Genomic DNA, 19,721 nt, shown 5'->3' with positions numbered 1-19,721 from the left:
TGGAATGCACGCATCTGTTCCACAAGTTCCGTGACAGTTTTGCCTCTGCCTTGTAGTCCCACATTGAGGTCATTCAGGTGTTTGAATATGTCGTTCAGAAAGCAGACACCGGCCATGAAGCTGTTGTCCATTATGCGATTCAAGTCTGGTTTTTTTTGCCTGCTGTTGCAGAGAAAAGTTATGATCTCTTTGAGATCACAGACATGATCCAGTGACCTGCCTTTGGACAGCCGCCTGACATCATTGTGCAATAGCAGGTCATGGTGCTCAGCAGACATTTCTGAGAGCAGCAAGCGGAATTGAGGCATCTAGATTTGATAACTGAGGCATCTGCCGTGCAGGTGCGTCCGCACGGCACCTACGACACGCTTCACCACAGTGTGTGAACGCATGTGAATCTAAAAACATTTTGAATGCTCAGAAAGAATAGAAAAGCACCTTAAGCAGCCATTTTATATCGTACAACACTAATTGGAAGGTAAGACTTTTTGTGCCACCATATGGAGCTGCAGGCTGGAAAGCAAATATATTATATATATATGTTTGTTATATATTATATAAAATATAGCATATAAACAGTTAAAAATATTCAACTTCACCATCTTAGAAAAACTAAAAAAACAAAAAAAGGACTATCAAAACCATTTAAACCATCAAAGCAGATTACACACAGTGGTGGTGTTTTGCAAATTGCAAGGATGCAAAAAGAAGGTAAATTTTCTGGGACTGGTGGAAAAGAAAGGAAGTTATAACTGAACCTTTCTGTTGAAATAAACACGCCCAATGAATAAATAAGAGAGAACATGGTGACTAGGAAGGTTAGAGAAAAAGAAAAAAAATGTGCAAGTCAACACAAATCACATATATATGCTGTGGATGCAAAAGCATTGGACATATTTAATATTCTGCAAATAATGTAATGACATGATATGATACGATTCATTTCGTTTTTTTGTCATGCTATAAAATGAATACAATTCAGATAAACCCTAGTGCTACATTTTGTATTCATGGGCACAATGTATAAACCTACGTAGAAAAAAGAAGTGAATGTCTACAGTGAACAAGAAATGTCACTGAAAAGGGGAAGAAAGGCTTTACCAAGAAAGATAACTTAGTTCCATTTAGCAGAGCAACGGTGCTGAATGTGAGGAAGTGGACCTCTTTGCTCTGCATGCTGGGGTTATTCAGTTAGTTCAATGCAGTCTGAACTGGTTTGATTGCTACAGACTGATGTTTCTGTTGGTTTAACCTGTTTTTCTTAAGTGGGGAATGGGAGATTTTGTTTTTAACCAGTATGATCATGGTGTGTTTAGTTTATTCTGATTTCATTTTCTGTAGGTTTCATAAGGTCTGATGAGATTCAATCTTTATTTTAATGCTCAGTACTCTTTTCCATGGAAATGCTGAAGGTGAGAAATCCTTTCCTACTTTTTGTTTGTTTGCTTTTTCTTTGTTTCTGAATGCATACATTGTTGCATATTTCTTTATTTTTTTGCCCCTTGAATTTGCCAAAGCCCTAATTATCAAATGATACACATACTGTATGAAAGCATATCATATTAAAGGCATAGAGACAGAGCATGAACAGAAACTACTAAAACTCAGTCTGAAGGTAAAATTTTGAATTTAAATATTCTGATTACTGCACAGTAATTTGAAACAGCCTAACAGAGCAGGAGGTAACAAGAACATTCTTTGGTTTCTTTCAACAGGATTACTATCATTAAATATGCAGGGGAATATACAGATGGGACACTATAGAAGAAAGATTATTAAATAAGTGAAATCTATAGAGTAGCTGTACTCATACCACTGTCTGTTTCCAGGGGACACAATACCCTGTATATATAATGCCTTGAAAAAGTATTCATAACCCTTGAACTTTTACATATTTGTCACCTTGCAAACACAAACTTAAATGCTATTTATTGAGATTTTCTGTGATAGACCAACACAAAGTAGCAGATAATTGTGAAGTGGTACAAAAATGATACATGGTTTTCAAAATTTTAAGCAAATAAAAATCAGAAAAGTGTGGCATGCATTTGTATTCAGCCTCGTGTACTCTGATACCCTTAAATAAAATCCAGTGCAATCACTTGCCTTAAGAGTAATCCAATTAGATAATAGAGCTCACCTGTGTGCAATGTAGTCTCATTATAAATACACCTGCTCTGCGAAGGCCTCAGTGGTTTGTTAGAGAACATTAGTGAACAAACTGCGACACGAAGATGAAGGAAGTTACCAGACAGGTCAGGGATAAAGTTGTAGATAAGTTTAAAGAAGTGTTGGGTTATAAAAAAAATATCCAGAACTTTGAACATCTCAGGGAGCACTGTTCAATCTATCATTCAAAAATGGAAAAAGTATGCTACAACTGCAAACCTACCAAGATACGGCTGCCCACCTAAACTGACAGACCAAGCACGGAGAGCACTGGTCAGAGAAGCTTCCAAGAGGTCCATGGTCTCTCTGGAAGAGCTGCAGAAATCCACTGCTCAGGTGGGAGAATCTGTCCACAACACAAATGTAAGTCATGTACTCCACAAATCTGACCTATACAGAAGAGTGGCAAGAAGAAAGCCATTGTTGACAGAAAAACATAAAAGGTCCTGTTTGGAGTTTGCCAGGACCCTTGTAGGGACACAGCAAACATGTGGAAGAAGGTACTCTGGTCAGATGAGATCGGAGTTGAACTTTTGGGCCTGAATGCAAAGCACTACGTGTGGCGGAAAAGTAACATTGCTCATCACCCTAAACACACCATCAGCACTATGAAACATGGTGATGGCAGCATCATGAATGAACACACACTTTTCAGATTTTCCTTCCATCCATCTTCTTCTGCTTATCCGGGGCCAGGTCACGGGGGCAGCAGCCTAAGCACAGAACACCAAGGCGTTCCCAGGCCAGCCGAAAGATATAATCTCTCCAGCGTGTCCTGGGTCTCCTCCCGGTGGGACTTCCTGGGAACACCTCACTCAGGAAGCACCCAGGAGGCATCCTTGTCAGATGCCTGAACCACCTCAACTGGCTTCTTTTGATGTGGAGCAGCAGCGGCTCTACTATGAGCCCCTCCCGGATGGCCGAACTTCTCACCCTATCTCTAAGGGAGAGGCCAGCCACCCTTCGAAGGAAGTTCATTTCCACTGCTTGTATCCGCGATCTCGTTCTTTCGGTCACTACCCACAGCTCGTACCATAGGTGAGGGTAGGGACGTAGATCGACCGGTAAATTGAGAGCTTCGCTTTTATGCTCAGCTCTCTCCTTACCACAACAGACCTGTACAGGGTCCGCATCACTGCAGCCACAGCACCAATCTGTCTGTTGATCTCTGGCTCTCTTCTCCCATCACTCGTGAACAAGACCCCAAGATACTTAAACTCCTCCACTTGGGGCAGGAACTAGTCCCCGACCTGGAGTGGGCACTCCACCCTTTTCTGGCTGAGAACTATGGTCACAGATTTGGAGGTGCTGATCCTCATTCCCGCCACTTCAGACTCGGTTGCGAACCATTCCAGTAACTCAGCCACCTACAACTTTATTTCGAAGCACCTCACTACAATCCTAGCGCCCCTTGTGGGGAATACACCCCATCACATCAAAAACTCCACTAACTTCACCAACAACGTCCAGAAACACTTGATCCAGATGAAACCATAGTGTCCTTAGATGTGGTCTCACTTTTCACTTGGATACCTACAACTTAGGGTGTAGAGACTGCCAGAAAATTACTACACACAAGAAGACAGTTCCTTAGAAAACAGAACCAGTTTTACCCCTTATCAGATTTGCACACTGTTAGGGTGCGTTCAAACCCAACGCGATAGACGTGACCAGAGCTTCAGGTTTACATGTAAAGTCAATGGAGGAGCGCGATGAAGCATGACTGGGGGTCGCGCGAAACTTCAGAAGCAGGTTTGTGTCGCGAAAACGCTTTTCTGCCTGATTCACGCTACCTGGTTGCGCGACTGACGCGTTTGAAGCGCGACTGACGCGTCTGAAGCGCGACATAAAATACGCGCTGCAGTTTGTGTGGTGTATTTTGTGCATTAGCGCGTATCACATCTACTGGTCGAGTTGGAAAAATCTGAACTCCAGCTTCAAGTCACGCCACGACAACCAATCAGGAGCCTAGTGATGTGATGCTCTGACCTTCAAAGGGGCAGGTCCAGCCAAAGCCATTCATTCTAGCAATCAGTAGTTTTCTGATGAGGCAGCGGGCTCTCCAGGGCAGAAACAATGTTTTTATTTTTCTCCTCCTTCTCCCTGAGGCTCTTCCACTTTAAGCTGGGTCCTTTTTATTTTTGTCTCTCTGTAAATAGTTATATTTTATATATTTATGTTTAATGTTTTTCGGTTTGAGCATCTTAATATTATTTCAAATAAATTTTTGTAATGACTAATGTGTAAAGCGTCCTTTACGCCGCTGCTCTGCTCTCCACAGTGAATAGAGAAGGGAGACTTTTTCTTCAAACGCCAAATCAACTGCTGCCATCTTGCAAACATACCGTCTGGCACTACTTCCTCCCACATTTCCGCTTATTTTTAATACAACAAGGGTTTCTAAAGACAAAAACATGGATGTGCAATGGACTCCTCAGTGTCACCAATTGTAGCCAAACTTTACATGGAGCAGGTGGAAAGTAAGGCTCTTGGCTCTTTTAAAGGGACAGCACGTAGCCACTGGTACAGATACATGAATGACACCTGGATCAAAATCAAAACTCAAGAAGTAGAAACTTTCACTGCTCACATCAACAGTGGCTAGAAACATAACGTTCACCAGGGAAGATATAAAGGATAATAGTTTGTCATTTCTGGACTGTGCTGTGCACATTGAGGAGAATAGAAACCTCAACATTGAAGTTTACCAGAAATTCACACACAGACCAGTTCCTATTCTTTGACTCCCACCACCCTCTGGAACACAGACCTGGAATAATCAGGATCCTGCAACACCAGGCAGAAAATGTTCCATCTATAACAGAAGGGAAAGGAACAGATACATGTAAAGAAAGTTCCTAAAGCAGTTTTATCAGAGAAACTCAAAGAGTTTTCCCCCAAAATGACATCCCAGTGCACTTCAGACACAGCCACACCCTTAGACAAAAACTGTTTCATCCCAAGGACAAAACAAGCTAAACAACAACATGTATGCAGTGCAGTGTGGTGAGGAGCGGTCCTCCTAAAACTGAAGAATCTTCTCAGATGAGAGGCAAAACGTCTTCAAGAAATTTCCAGAAGATTTTTTTTTCTTCAAGAAGAGAAAATCCAGTGACTTTTCTTTCCAGGCTCCTTAGATTGCCTTGACCTGGATGACTGAGAGCCTAGAAAGACAAGCTCTACAGTAGCTTTATAAAATCTAATATATGAAAAGTAGGATACATTATTGAGTGAATGTGTTAAATGTGATGATTTCTTTAAAAAAGTGCTTCCTGAAGGATGTGACAATGTGATATTTTTTGTTTTGTTTGTTTGTTTCTGTAGACTTTCGGCAAAAGAAAGAATGGTTAAAAGAAACATCAGTTAATATGGCCATCTTCTTTTGCTTATCTACCACTACTATGTCCGATTGATTAGCAATCATCATTTTGTCCATCTGTATCTGGAAGTCCCACAGGATCTTAGCTCGATCATTCTCGACTGAGAATGACTATTTTGACCTTGGGGCTTCCAGGCCATACTCGTCACAGATGTTTCTGTATACTATGCTGGCCACTTGGTTATGGCGTTCCATGTATGACCTGCCTGCTAGCATCTTGGTGGTAGTGCGATCCCCTCCGTTCTGACTACCTTCCCTCTCTTTGTTATCATCCGACTACACTTCTCCAGTCCGAACGACTTTCCGATGTCATTGCTGTATATCCAGGTGGTGTGGATCAGTGAATCGATGTCTTGTTCACTCTTGGGATACAGATTGATGTCATCCATGTATAGGAGGTGGCTGACGATTGCTCCATCCTTTAGTCGGTATCTGTAGCCAGTCTTGTTAATGATCTCATTGAGTGGGTTCAGGCCTATGTAGATCCCGCACTTGATGGCGAGTTGTGCTATGGGCTTGAAGTTGGCCTCTAGTGTTGTTCGTCACATCCCCATTGAGTTCCTGATGAAGGCTCTTAGGGTCTTGTTGATCTTGTATAGTTCTAGGTGTTCAAGGATCCTGGGGCATTGAGTCATAGGCCTTCTTGTAATCAATCCAGGCAGTGGACAGGATGGTCAGCCTAGCCTCACAGTCTCATCTGACTGTTCAGTCTAACGGTTGCGGTGGTGTTTGCATCTCTGGTATTCTTGCCAATTCCTTTCTGTGTCCTGCTCATGTATTGAGCCATGTCCCTGTTCATGTTAGCTGCTCTGATGCCTGACAGGAGCTTCCATGTGGTACTGAAGCAGGTTATTAGTCGGTAGTTGGATGGGACCAGTCCCTTCTGGTGGTCCTTGGGGACCAGGACTGTGTATTGGAGTATTGCATATGTACAGTTACTGATCCACACAGAGCACTTAACGTGCGTATTCTTTCAGACAAACCACCTTTGTTGACGTTGTATTAATTGTTGCTATGGCAATGTGAGCAATGTCCATGTCTGGCTTCTTGGTTTGACTTTTACCAGAATGCCATTCTGGGTGGCCTGGAGCTAGAGAGACAGCCTCTCCACTCAGAGGACCTGTTTTACAGAGTACCCAGCCATTATGTATTGTGTCAATACTATTTCTCCACCCTAAATATGTCATATGAACGGGGACTTTACAAGACACACGTGGAAACAGAGCAGACTTGGCTGCTCCAGCAGGACCATGTAATTAAGCAGTTAGCCATACACAACCAGAGTGCTTTTGTACTCACCACTGAGTCTCTCACCAAGAATTATTTATGAATATGGACACATTCTTGCTCTCTGAAGTTTGGTTCTCAAGTGTTTTTCCTACTCTGCTGAGATATTACTTACAAAAGTAACTACTGGAGACACAGATGTCTGAGAGAGAAGGGCCTTGCCATAAAGTCCAGAAAGTGTCCAGACCACATGTGGAATGCACACACACCTTTGCAGCAGCTGGCCTGCCTGACATTTCATTTGTCTTTTGGATCACCTCCAATTATTGGCCACTTTTCCTAGGAAATTAGCTCTGTAACAGACAACCAACTGTGTTCTGTTGTACTGTGGCCCTGGGTCAAAATAAGTTATACCCTCAAGGCCCTGATAAGGCACAACAGGAGCCCAGCAGCCCTTGGATCATCATCTTGAGGAGGGCAGAAGGGGCACAGTTTAAAGGACTGGCTGGTATGGGAAGAGCCCAAGCCCCCTTTGTTTGTTTTGATCTCCTTTGTTGTATTTTGAAGATAATGTTAAGTTCTAGGATTATTATTTAGTTTGCCTTGAGTTGTCTAGTTATGTTTCACCTAGGTCTTCTGAGTTAGTTTCAAGTATTTCTTGTCTGCATGTTTCATGTTGTCTAGCTTGTGTTGTTATGTCTACGTCTCTCAGTGTTTCCTGTTTTATTGTGAAGAGTCAGGTGTCTCCATGTTCTATGTGTTTTGTTTTACTTCCTCCGTGGTGTCATTATGTTTATTTGTATCAGCTGTTTCCTCATGTATTTCCACTTCCCCTGATCACCTCCCGTGTGTAATTAGTCTGTGTGTTTTCTATCAGTCTTTGTCGGGTCATCTGTGTTCCTTCCCTCCATCTAACATAAGGTTAAAGTATTTTCATGATTCTGTTCAGGTCATGTTTTTTTTTTTCTCTTCATAGTTCGTCTCATGCACCTGTTCAGAATCATGTTCATGTTACTTCGGCACGGTCTACTTTACCCAGTTTAGGTCTTTAGTTTTACTTTTGCTTCTGTTCATTTTCACCTTGTTTTGTGTCCAAGTTTTTCAGCCTACATAAATGACCTGCTTTTGGTTAAAATTTCAGTTCATCTCTCTAGTGTCTGCTTTTGGGTACGTTTCACAAACACACTGGTGTACACCACCGTGACACCCTTTTCTGTTTCTTATAAGTCGCTGCCATTCTAATTTCCATCATCAGTGGTCCATTGTAATCCTTAACTCAGGGAGAAAATTACAAAGAGCCAGATAGGTATTGTTGCACTGTGTGCTGACACTTGTCCTTGTGAACTGCTTCCTAGCCAACAATGCAGGCATCTGATATCACGACCCGATGACAAAGGACTGGTCCCAATGTGCTTCCCCTATTGAAATAGGCTGGTTGCTCCTACCAACAGAGAGATTCCTGTAACCTAGACATCACCAATAATCTGGTCTACAGGTTCTTCTGAAGGCAATGCACCAGTCCGAGGAGATGGTACTGAACAGCCCGCATGCTCTGGAGTGCGAGTGGGACAGAATGGACTGTAGCTGCAATTAGCTCCAGTAAACATAAGCATAACCTCCAGGTCAGGGCCAAACAAAAATGGGACAATGTAGGTTAGGCCTGTCACCGGTTTCAGGGAGAGTGTCCCTGTACTGGAATCCAGCCACATGCCTGAGACGTGTGTGGCTTAAATGGGCTAAAACCTGCTTTGTGTTTTGTTGGGACAACAGCCTTGATGCTATGAATGCTGCAGGCTAGAGCCTGTTTGCACCAAATGCCCCTCCACCTGCTTTTTTATAGAATAGAATTGCCTCTGAGGCAGATCCTCACCCTCTGAGACATAGTTAAAACATCAGTTTAACCTACATCCAACACATTCAAAATAAAAGAGGCCGATTTGACACTTACTTTCTTCAGGAGAGAGTTGGAGCACCAGACACACAGTGGAGATGAACTCACAGCAACACCGTGGGCCATCCAGGTGGTATGGACTGCCACCTGGTCCGTCCGTACCACACTCCCAACTATCTTAACCTTTTCCAGCTCCCTATTCAGAGTGGCTTCTTTCACTTGAGTTTGATAAAGGAATTTATGTATTAGGTCGGATCTCTGCTAACCACTCATGCAAGGTATGGGCCTAAGCAATGTACACAATTATCATAGATAAGCTCCACAGAACTCTTTTTTCCAAGGCCTAAACAGGTGTGGTCCACTCTTCTAGCAATATTCTGCCTGGCAGATTGCTTATGTACTGAGGGACTATGCACTCAAGGCATAAAGCACACCTCATGTGCTTAATGGCACAAAGGTTTGCCCAAGAAAGCTATGGGTGTAAGGCTGCTTTCTGCTGCACTCTCGCTTAGCCCACAACAATTCAGCTGCAGCCATCCTGGACTCAGATATACAGCGGCGAGACAGTCACTGTCAGATGTGAGACTCAGGGAGGTGAAGGAGCTCAGTGGCCGTATGAATGGAGAGCAGCCAAGTTAAGCAGACCTCCAGTATATAAAGAATACAGAATTGGCAGAGCTTCAGATTTTCACACTGGAGAATACAGATGTCGGGGCAGTAGGGGCTTAACAGAGTGGAGTGAACCTGTTAATTTGAAAGTGTTAGACAGTAAGTGAAGTCATAATTCACACATATTGAAAATATAAACAGCAAATTATGAAGTTATTTATTGTGTATTTGGTAATAGTTGAAATAATAGTGTAAACTGTTGACTGTTAAATAATAATTTCGCTGCATACAAATACTGCATGGCATATATACATTTATACATAGTCAATCATCACTCTGAGAATGTAATGTCTCAACAGAACCCCGTCCTGTCCTCACTGTGTCTCCATCATGGCTGAGTCCTGGAGCCTCAGTAACTCTGAACTGTGAGGTTGAACATCCGTCTGCAGGATGGAGCTTCTACTGGTATAAAGCTGTTCCTGATCTATCAGAGAAATCCTCCAGTTATGAGCTGCTACCTGATGGCAGTGGGACTGCACAGGACTCCTACATCATTCATGGACAGACACACACAGCAGGATATGTGTGCAGAGCTGGAAGAGGAGACCCAGAGTATCACACTGATCACAGTCAACCAAAGTTTGTCTGGTCTGCAGATGAGAGTTTTTGTCTCTCATTATTGCTATCCATCTGTTTTTTGTAAATCCTGACATATAATTAGATTAATAGCCCATAGTGAAAATTCATTTGATCATAAATAACATAACTGACATACCCTAACTGTTCAGACCTGATGATGTTTCTTGAGGAAGCAATTTTCCATTTGTCTCATTTAACATACTAAAATAGGCTGAATTACTGTTTCCCTCCATTTATTGATATGAAAAAAAAAAAAAAAAACCCAAGAAAAAAACAGGTTTCTATCAGTCAGTAAATTGTTTTAATTCATCCCAGGAGACAAAAAGATGCATTATAAACCACAAAGAAACAGACAACCATTTTTCCACTGTTATAATCACCCACCCACTTCAGGGTAATTAGAAGGCTGGAGTCCATTAAAGCTGTATAGGGAGAGAGGTGGTGCCAAGGAAACAACCAACCAAACAAATCATTCTCCTTCCTTCTAATTCAGTTGACAAAAGGAGGAGAAAACCACGAGAAAGAAGAAGAGGTAGTCATTGGTGGAAATTTGTGTGTTTGCAAAAAAAACAAAGAATTTGCAGCACTGTACTTACTGTAGATTACAAAAATGGACCTGAAGTAATATACTTAATGAAATATCTGAAACTATCTGAAATAACAACCCGAGGAATGCATTTTTTACTATGAATTTTGTTGTTACTCCTTTTATATGTTGGTTTCAGATGTTCATTCAGCAGCGTCTCTCACAGTGAGTCCTGACAGAGTGCAACACTTCACCTCTGACTCTGTCTCACTGACCTGTGAGGGAAACTTCACTGAGTGGAGAGTGAGGAAGTTCTCTGAAAAAGGCTTCCTATCTCACTGTCATGACTGCCAGAAAATGAATGGATCCTCTTACAACATTCACAGCTTACACCAGGGTGTTACAGTGTATTGGTGTCAATCCGACTCTGGAGAGTTCAGTAACGGAGTCAAACTCACTGTGCAAGGTATTCATTAGTTTTTTTTTCTGACTTTACATTCTTCACAAATCCAATTGTGCTGTTTAACATTCCAGAGCCACCACTCTCCGCAACCTCCTATACCTTATATCATAATATTTACTCACCCATTATAAAACTTTGCCCTGAATAGTTTCATATTTGGAGGTAGGGTGTCAACCTCCTTGCCAGGTACAGAAAGCAAAAAGCAAAGAGAGCACATGCATCATCTCCCTCTTCCTTAGTGGAGGCAGTAAGAAAAACAGCAAAAATCAGAGCCAGACAGGTGGGTTTCAAAAAGGGCAGAAAAACTGTAAAAAGGCTAAATCAGTTCATAAAAACAGAATGTTGTCGTGTGCTTTATATGAATTTGTTTATGTAATTACTAAAAGAAAAAAATGTAGTGTCTATACAGACAGTCAGAGCAAGATGTAGGAAACTACATTTTCTAGTGCTTATTGCTGTGTATTTTGTTTTATGCATTTAATAACAGGCCAGTGTATTAAAAAAGGCCACCTTTCAGTTATAAACTGTGTTAGATTGCTTAGCCAGACTGAAACTGTGCAGAATAGGAAGCTTTGTGCAGACTTACAGAGAACATTGCCTATTTTCATGCTGCTAAAAGAGAATAAGAGGAAACAGCTTGGGGTGAAAGAGCGTTGAGACTGTGAGGTGTAAACATTAGTGCCTTAGAGGGGGTTGAAGTTAACTGTCACTGTTGCATGATAATAATACTTTGCCTATGCAGACAGGGCGTGTTCAGCCCTTTAAAATAGTGAAGCCTGTGTGCTTCCTCTTGGAGAGCAACACAGAAGGTGGTATTGTGTACATCTCCACATGCATGTGCTTAATAAATAATTGTGGTTGACTGGACCTGCTCTGAGTATTGGTTGTTTGTTCTCAGCACATCATCAAAGAATCGGGACAGTGGTCTCCAACTTGCTTGTCACGTCCTTTGAGCCGGGTTGTGACAATAGCTCATAATTTATGCTCCACGTTTGTGCCATAGTTCACAGTTCATATTTGTCATATCACAGTTTGTAAATAAAACTCAGTAATTACATCTAACAGTGTCTCTGTCGTTGTTTGCATTTGAGTTAATTCTCCTGGTCTGCCCTTCTATGGCGTTATTTTTGTGCCTCTATTCTGAGGGCATGTAAATAATTTTTGTAAGTACAAATACTGCATTTTAAGGAGAAAATTATTCTGAGCAAAGAAAAGCTTAATTTGAGCGAACTGAATTCATTTTTGCGTACAAGAAATGTATGTCAGTGTTTGCTATTATCCATATACACACAATAACAGCCCCTGTCGCTCAGGTGTTGGCATTTGCTGTTGCTCAGGTCCCTGCTCGGTGTGCTGAGAGACCAACGTAGTAGGTTTCATTTTGAACAGAATTACATCATTTTGATTGACAGCATTACTTTTCTACACAAGTATATTTGTCTTATTTCTAGTCAAAATATCTCATTATACTTCAAATAACACACAATAAGCTAAAGAGTAAAATTTCAGTAAGATATAATTGTTTTTAGACAGTGAATCATAAAACTAGAAAATTTTCACTTGTTCCATTGTCAGATTTTGCACTTATTTCAAGCAGAAATATCTTGTATTAAGTGAAAAAACCTGTCAATGGAATGAGTGGAAATTTTCTAGTTTCAAGCCTGTCTTAACCTGTCTTAAAACAGGTTCATATATCTTACTGAAATGTTACTCTTTAGCCGATTGTGTCATATTTTAAGTGTAATAAGATATTTTGACTAGAAATAAGACAAATACACTTGGTGAGATTTTGAGCTTTTCCAGTATACAGCAGATGTTTAAGCTCAGTTTAAAGGGGAAGGAAGAATGGAGGCCACTGAGAAGAAGAAGTTACATTCTTATCTATACGAGGAAAACAGCGGCTCTTTCTTCTACTTATTTATTTTTGGAAACGAAAACACTTAAAGATTAGCTGTGGATCAGAGTGCAGCAGAGCTGGATGTGAGGATGAAGTACTCTTTGCTCTGTGTACCGGGGCTATTCTGTAAGTACAAAACTGATTTTCTCTGTTTATATGACACTGAATAAAGAAAACAGTTTTTCATTGTGTAACTTGAGAGTTTTTGAAGGGAGAACAAGTTTGTCTAAGAATTTGATTGGCGCTACATTGTGTTCAATTGTCTTATATCAGTTTAAAGTCTATAAGCACATAAATTAGAGAATGAGCACACAGTGTAATCTTCACCTTTTTATAAATGTTTTAGTTCATAATGGGATGATTTTCTGTCACTTTGATGATGTTTCAATCTTGATTTTAGTGCTCAGTTCATTCTTCTATGGAAATGCTGAAGGTAAGATGTGTTTTTTTTCTTTTGTTCCTCTTTTTTTTACATTAACAGTATAAATTATCAGGTAGTATATTTCTATAGATACCAAACAGGTCACTGTAAGAAATGTGGGGGGCTGGTTATCCATGGAGAGAAAGCCCCTGGCTCTCTGTGTCTTTCTGGTTTGATGAGGAAAGCCAGGAAGTGGGTGCGTTAGAATAAATTCGGGGTTACCAACAGGAAGTAGAAGGGAGAAGTGAACCAGCTGAGTGAGGCCAAGTGGTCAGGATAGATGAGAGTCTAAGAGAAAACAGAGATGGGGTCAGTAAGAACTGGAGTGAGTACAATTTAACTGAGTATTTGATGTGGCAGTTTGGGGATTTAGGTGCCCAGTATTTAAGGCTGGAGCTGCAGTGCTCCCAGCATACGTGAAGCTTCAGCTGTACTGGATCATAACAGAAAGTGAAAAGTGGAAGAGGGAATTACTGGAGGATGAGGTTGAGGGAGCTGATCTAACAATTTTATACGATACATTTGAAATTAAATTTAATAAATTTCAGTTTTAAAACTACCAGGTGAGAGCCAGAGTGTGATTTACTGATACAGATGTTTCTTTCTGTGCACTTATTTCATCATTTTTACAAACTGAATTAGTAATCCAGTACCACTGATGCCAAAAGTAGAACAGATATATTGCCTCACCTGTTTGATGTATTGGGGTACAGACTATCACAATGTACCTTTGTTGTATTAACTGAAAGACTCAAAGGTGTAAAAAAATAAATAAATTAAAAAAAAATAAAATAAATAAATAAATAAATATATATATATATATATATATATATATATATATATATATATATATATAAACAAAACACACAAAAAAAACTACACATACAGACAATAATAGGAATAAATACTCTTGGAATCTGTGAATTGCAAGGATGAATACAATTCTCTGGCAAAGACTTAAACACTTCCAGGGATTTAAATAAAGCTGCAAGAGCAGAATATGCATCACAAGACCCAGAAATTCAGTTTCTCTTCATATCTTCATCTTTCTTCTGTGGATAGATGATCCAAATAGTCTTGACTACTTTTTCCCAGCAGTATTACTGACTGTCCACTATTGGACATCCTGTTTTGCCCACGAGGGTAGTGAGTCAGTCACATGACTGAAGACTATCAATACTGTATGATGAAATAAGTTTAAATTGAATGTGTTGTTTCAATAGAACAAGAACAGAATTAAACCCAAATTCAACAAAAATCTCTCAGGTTCGAATCAAAAATACACTTGGAAACTGAGGTCAAAAATGATTCAGATGTACAAATATCAGTGCAGTTATTGAAAAGATTTTCAAAGATCAAATGTGCAAATATCATATTATTATGAACAAGAGCAGCTTAAAAACAGAAGAAGAATCTAACACATTTCAAGGAAATATATTCAACCCTCTGAACATTGTAGTGTAATATGATGGCTCTGGGGACCTGCTGTCTATTTTTAGCCACAGCAATCTTAAAACTGCCTGCTCCCAAAAGAATTGCTTTGCATCCCGCGGGACTACAGTCCCAAAGCTGGCTCTAATGCTGAGCTCCTGGACAGTGTGGCATGATATTTGGTGTCTGATGGATGGAAGCATAATATCCCAGAGGTGTTAAGCAGAGGATTCCAATGATTGGTGGGAAATCAATGGAATCAATTCCTTCACCCTCCAGGAACTGCCTGCATAGTCTCATCACAGGAGGTTGAGCATTGTCGTGAACCAGGTGGAACCCAGGACTCCAGCACAGGGTTCTACAATGGGTCCAAGCATTTCTTCGTAGTACCTTATGGGAGTCAGGGTGGTGTTGCCTGGCCTGTAGAGTTCTGTGTGTCCCTCCATGGATATGCCTCCCCAGACCATCACTGACACTGAAAAAGTGATGCAACATTATTTTCACAGCCTGTTTGATATAAAATGTGAATAATGATCTTGTTTTGTTGTATTTCTAACTTTCAGAACTTGGAGAGAAGGTCACTTTGACAGCAGACAGCACAAACATACCAGCAGGGGACAGTGTGACACTGACCTGTGATGTGAAGGAGTCTGCTAAATTAAAATATGAATGGTTCAGACAAACTTCATCTGAAGAGAAGTCCATAATAACTCATGAATCAGGCAGAGTGATATCTGTCTCTAAAGGAGGAAATTACACCTGTAAAGCTGAAGGGAAAAATGTCACCATAACAGAAAGTGACTCAGTCACCATTCAGGAAACTGGTTAGTTTAAACATTTCATTTGGAATAAAACAACAAAGTCTTTAAGAAATCAGTTTGAAACTGTGTCTGTACAGGCACAGATAGAAGAATTCAGTTTTCTGTCTGCTTCTTGCTCAGTATGTTTTTACACATTTTTTATGTGTGTAGAAAAATGTATACACCTTTAGTTGTTACTGAAAAACATTAAATCATAATTCATGCAGTGTAATCAGTGAATTAACAATGTATAACAATATATTTATTGATCTGAACAGAAAAGTAAATAAAAATACAATGAAACAAAAATAACATATTCATTCTGGATCACTGTATGTTATTTTAACTTACCTACAATAATATAATAATATGTTTTATGGAAACCATTCATCTTTTAAATTTTTAATCAGCTTGCAGAGGAACAAACACAGCTTATCAAAATCTTAAAGTAGTTAACAGATGAGAATCTGCACACTGAATGAATCCTAAAATCAATATATGAGTTAATTTTAAAGATTGCTGCACAACAAGTCATTCACATAATTATGATAAAAAGCTGCTGCTGGAAACAGATATGTTTTTCTTTCCCAGTTCGTAACAGCATTACAGTGAAACTGCAGCACAGCTGGTCTCAGATATTCACTGGTGAGACAATCACTCTCAGATGTGAGATTCAGGGAGGTGAAGGAAAGGTGTGGAAATATGAATGGACAGCACCCAACACAAACAGCCCTCCAACATCCAGTGAATACAGGATCAGCAGAGTTTCAGTGTCCCACAGTGGAGACTACAGATGTCGGGGTAGCAGTGACTATCTCTTAACAGGATGGAGTGATGCCTTCAGACTGACAGTTTCATGTGAGTTGGACCATGATTCATGCTGACATTTCATGTTTTCATGTTTACATCTGTCTTAACAGGAAAACTCCAACAATGATCCAGCTGTCTGCAGGCAGCTCAGGACAACAGTTTTTCTCACTGTGCAAACAGAAAGGAGAGACACCATGGAGGCTCTTAAAATATCAGCAAGTTTGATAAGAGAATGATAAATCAGTGAAATCTTCAGTTACAGGCTAATGTGCAATTAATCTTTGTGTTCATAGATACATTACTCCATGAATGTTTAAAATGTGATCAGTACTGAAATTTGCTCTTAATGATGATTTAATGATTTAATGGTTTTGTTTCTTCAACAGCAAGTAAACCCAGAGCCACACTGACAGCACACAGTTCAGTCATACCAGCAGGGGGCAGTGTGACACTGAGCTGCTCTGTGGAGGGCTCTGCTGGCTGGAAGTATAACTGGTTCAGACGTGATTCAGTCTCTTCTAAAGCTCAGCTCATGAGAGGAAATAATGCAAACAGAGTTATTAGTGTCTCACAAGGAGGTCTGTACCACTGCAGAGGAGGGAGAGGAGATCCAGTTTACTACACAGAGGACAGTGCTCCAGTTACAATTCAGAAACAAGGTCAGAGTTAAGTTTTGTTGTGAAGTAAAACACAAAATAATGATTAAATTGAAATTAGAATTTATAACTATGATTTTTTTTTAATTCATTTTTTTTGTTTGTTTCCTGTTGATTTTTCTTTAAATGTTTGTTTTTTTGGGAACAGTTTTGGCTGCTGTGAAACTGCAGCACAGCTGGTCTCAGATATTCACTGGTGAGACAATCACTCTCAGATGTGAGATTCAGGGAGGTGAAGGAAAGGTGTGGAAATATGAATGGACAGCACCCAACACAAACAGCCCTCCAACATCCAGTGAATACAGGATCAGCAGAGTTTCAGTGTCCCACAGTGGAGACTACAGATGTCGGGGTAGCAGTGACTATCTCTTAACAGGATGGAGTGATGCCTTCAGACTGACAGTTTCATGTGAGTTGGACCATGATTCATGCTGACATTTCATGTTTTCATGTTTATATCTGTCTACTACTCTTTGGTGTTTGTGGATCAAAAGGTTAATTACTATTTGAGGTATGATTTTTTTTATTATTAATTAATTTATGTTATTATTGTTATTTTCCCTGAAGTAAATGATAATCTAACGTACCCCCCCCCCCCCCCCCCCTTTGTAAACACAACAGCAAGTAAACCCAGAGCCACACTGACAGCACAAAGTTCAATCATACCAGCAGGGGGCAGTGTGACACTGAGCTGCTCTGTGGAGGGCTCTGCTGGCTGGAAGTTTGACTGGTTCAGACGTGATTCAGTCTCTTCTAAAGCTCAGCTCATGAGAGGAAATGAAGCAGACAGAGTTATTAGTGTCTCACAAGGAGGTCTGTACCACTGCAGAGGAGGGAGAGGAGATCCAGCTTTCTACACAGAGGACAGCAGTGACGTCACAGTTAAAGAAATTTGTGAGTTTAAACATTTCATTTAGAGTAAACAATAAAGTCTAAAACTCTGAGAAAATTCGGAGAATTGCAGTCACCCTCTTCTTATTGTCGATTTTTAAAACAACATTTTTTTTAAATCCTTGCTACTTACAACCATTAAATCATGTTGTCATGCAGAGTAATCAGTGGGTTAATGATGTCTAAAGTTATTGATCTGAACAGAAAAGTTTATATAACACATTCATTTCAGATCACCACATCTGCTTTCTTTAAGGTGTTAAACTGAATATATTAAAAGGTTTGACTTTGACTATTTTTATAGAAGCCATTTGTCTTTGAAATTTTCAATCAGCTTTCAGAGGAACCAACACACAGAGTCAACTACAGTTTATTAAAATGTTAAAGTTCTCGGGTACTAGGGCTGCAACGATACTGATCTGATACCGATACTTTGTACAAAAACTTAATGTTTTATTGTACACTGGAAAAAAGGGATTGGCCATCTCTTGGATTTATGTAAGCATCTTGCGTGTATTCAACACAATTGCCTCATGCTTTAAAGTTAAGTGTAACTATATAGTGTAGAAACTACATGATATGCAGAGAAGGTATATTAAATTGTTCATATCATGTTCGAGTAAAGTAAGTCAATAATATAGCAATGTTAAATCTCACGACACCGCACGTGATTTCATCTCGCACACTTTGGATCATGGTTTGAGGAAGGCATCCATCTCAGTCAAGTCGAGCAGCCGCCTCTATTTTTGGTATACCGAAAGAAGGACTGTTGGGTTTCTTAAAGTACAAAACCCCGCTGGAATACAAGACCAATAACTGCACGACAAAACAGGGCAAGAAGGTGCTCTTTGTGTTTGTGGCTCGCGAGGCAAGTCAGCCAAAGTTGAGGAAAAGATTCCTTCATCTGAACTCAGCCCACTTCGACTGATTCCTTCACTACAGCCCTTTTTATTGTCAGCAAGCAATCATTCATGAATATGCAATTACAAATACATTCTTAAGCAGGCATATCTGAACAACATCAGTGTCTGTATTCTGTGTGTGTGTGTGTGTAGGTGCATGTGCGTGTTTCCAACCATACTATACATAGACATACAACCTTTCAATGAACTTAAACTGTGTGTATGAGGTATGCAGAAAAGCAGAACTAAGTGTCTCGCTAAATGATAAGAACGGGAACTTGCAATAGGTCATGTCTCCATGTCGCCCTCCATGCATGGTAAGGAGCAATATTTAACATGTTTAACAATGTTTTACATTTTTACATTTTTCATACATGTATTATGAAACACACGACTACATATTAGTTTGTTTGTTTTTTTTAGACTTAGACTACCAGTGAAATACAATAAAATTCATATTCGAATGTTAGGAGGTGATCGTGGCTCAAGAGTTGGCAGTTCATCTTGTAATCAAAAGGTTGCCGGTTCGAGCCCCGGCACCGACAGTCTCGGTCGCCTACTGGTTGCCTACTGCCTACATTGTAAACCCGAACAAGTTGACTGAACTTAAAACTTTTGTGGAAACTGATTACCTCAAAAGATTTAAGTACAAAAACTCATATCTTCTAAGTATGGGGTACTCAAAATTTGTATTTATTGTTAACCTAAAAATTTAAAATTATATTTTATATTTTATTAATTGAGCTTTACTCAAAGACTGTATACTTTAATTTCAATATTTTTGTGTTTCTTGTAGTTTATTATTTTGATGCAACACAATGCAATTATATTACAACCTAAACTCAAATTATCTGATTATTAATTAAAAGATATTTATGTTTCAATGTTTGAGTGTAGACTACTAACAAAAAAAAAAGTACGGAAATTCAGTTACTTTACATTTTGTTTATTTAACATTTTTTCATGAAAATTTAAAAACATCACAAATGTTTTTATAAAACAACTAACAT

The 19,721-nt window shown here is 39.8% G+C and overlaps 2 protein-coding genes across 2 annotated transcripts in view; both read left to right on the top strand.

Moving 5' to 3' along the window:
* The window catches only part of LOC143416667 (uncharacterized), a 96,963-nt gene that overhangs the window by 25,875 nt on the left and 51,367 nt on the right, over positions 1–19,721 (top strand). The window lies entirely within an intron of this gene.
* Positions 12,890–16,932, top strand: LOC143414049 (putative high affinity immunoglobulin gamma Fc receptor IC). Its single transcript, XM_076877683.1, has 5 exons — positions 12,890–12,926; positions 13,201–13,233; positions 15,216–15,476; positions 16,044–16,310; positions 16,649–16,932. Exons 1-5 carry the CDS (start codon positions 12,890–12,892, stop codon positions 16,930–16,932), a joined length of 882 nt encoding a protein of 293 aa, XP_076733798.1.

Source organism: Maylandia zebra, linkage group LG3, assembly GCF_041146795.1.
Source record: "Maylandia zebra isolate NMK-2024a linkage group LG3, Mzebra_GT3a, whole genome shotgun sequence".
NCBI lineage: Eukaryota > Metazoa > Chordata > Actinopteri > Cichliformes > Cichlidae > Maylandia > Maylandia zebra.
This window is presented reverse-complemented; position numbering and strand designations above follow the sequence as displayed.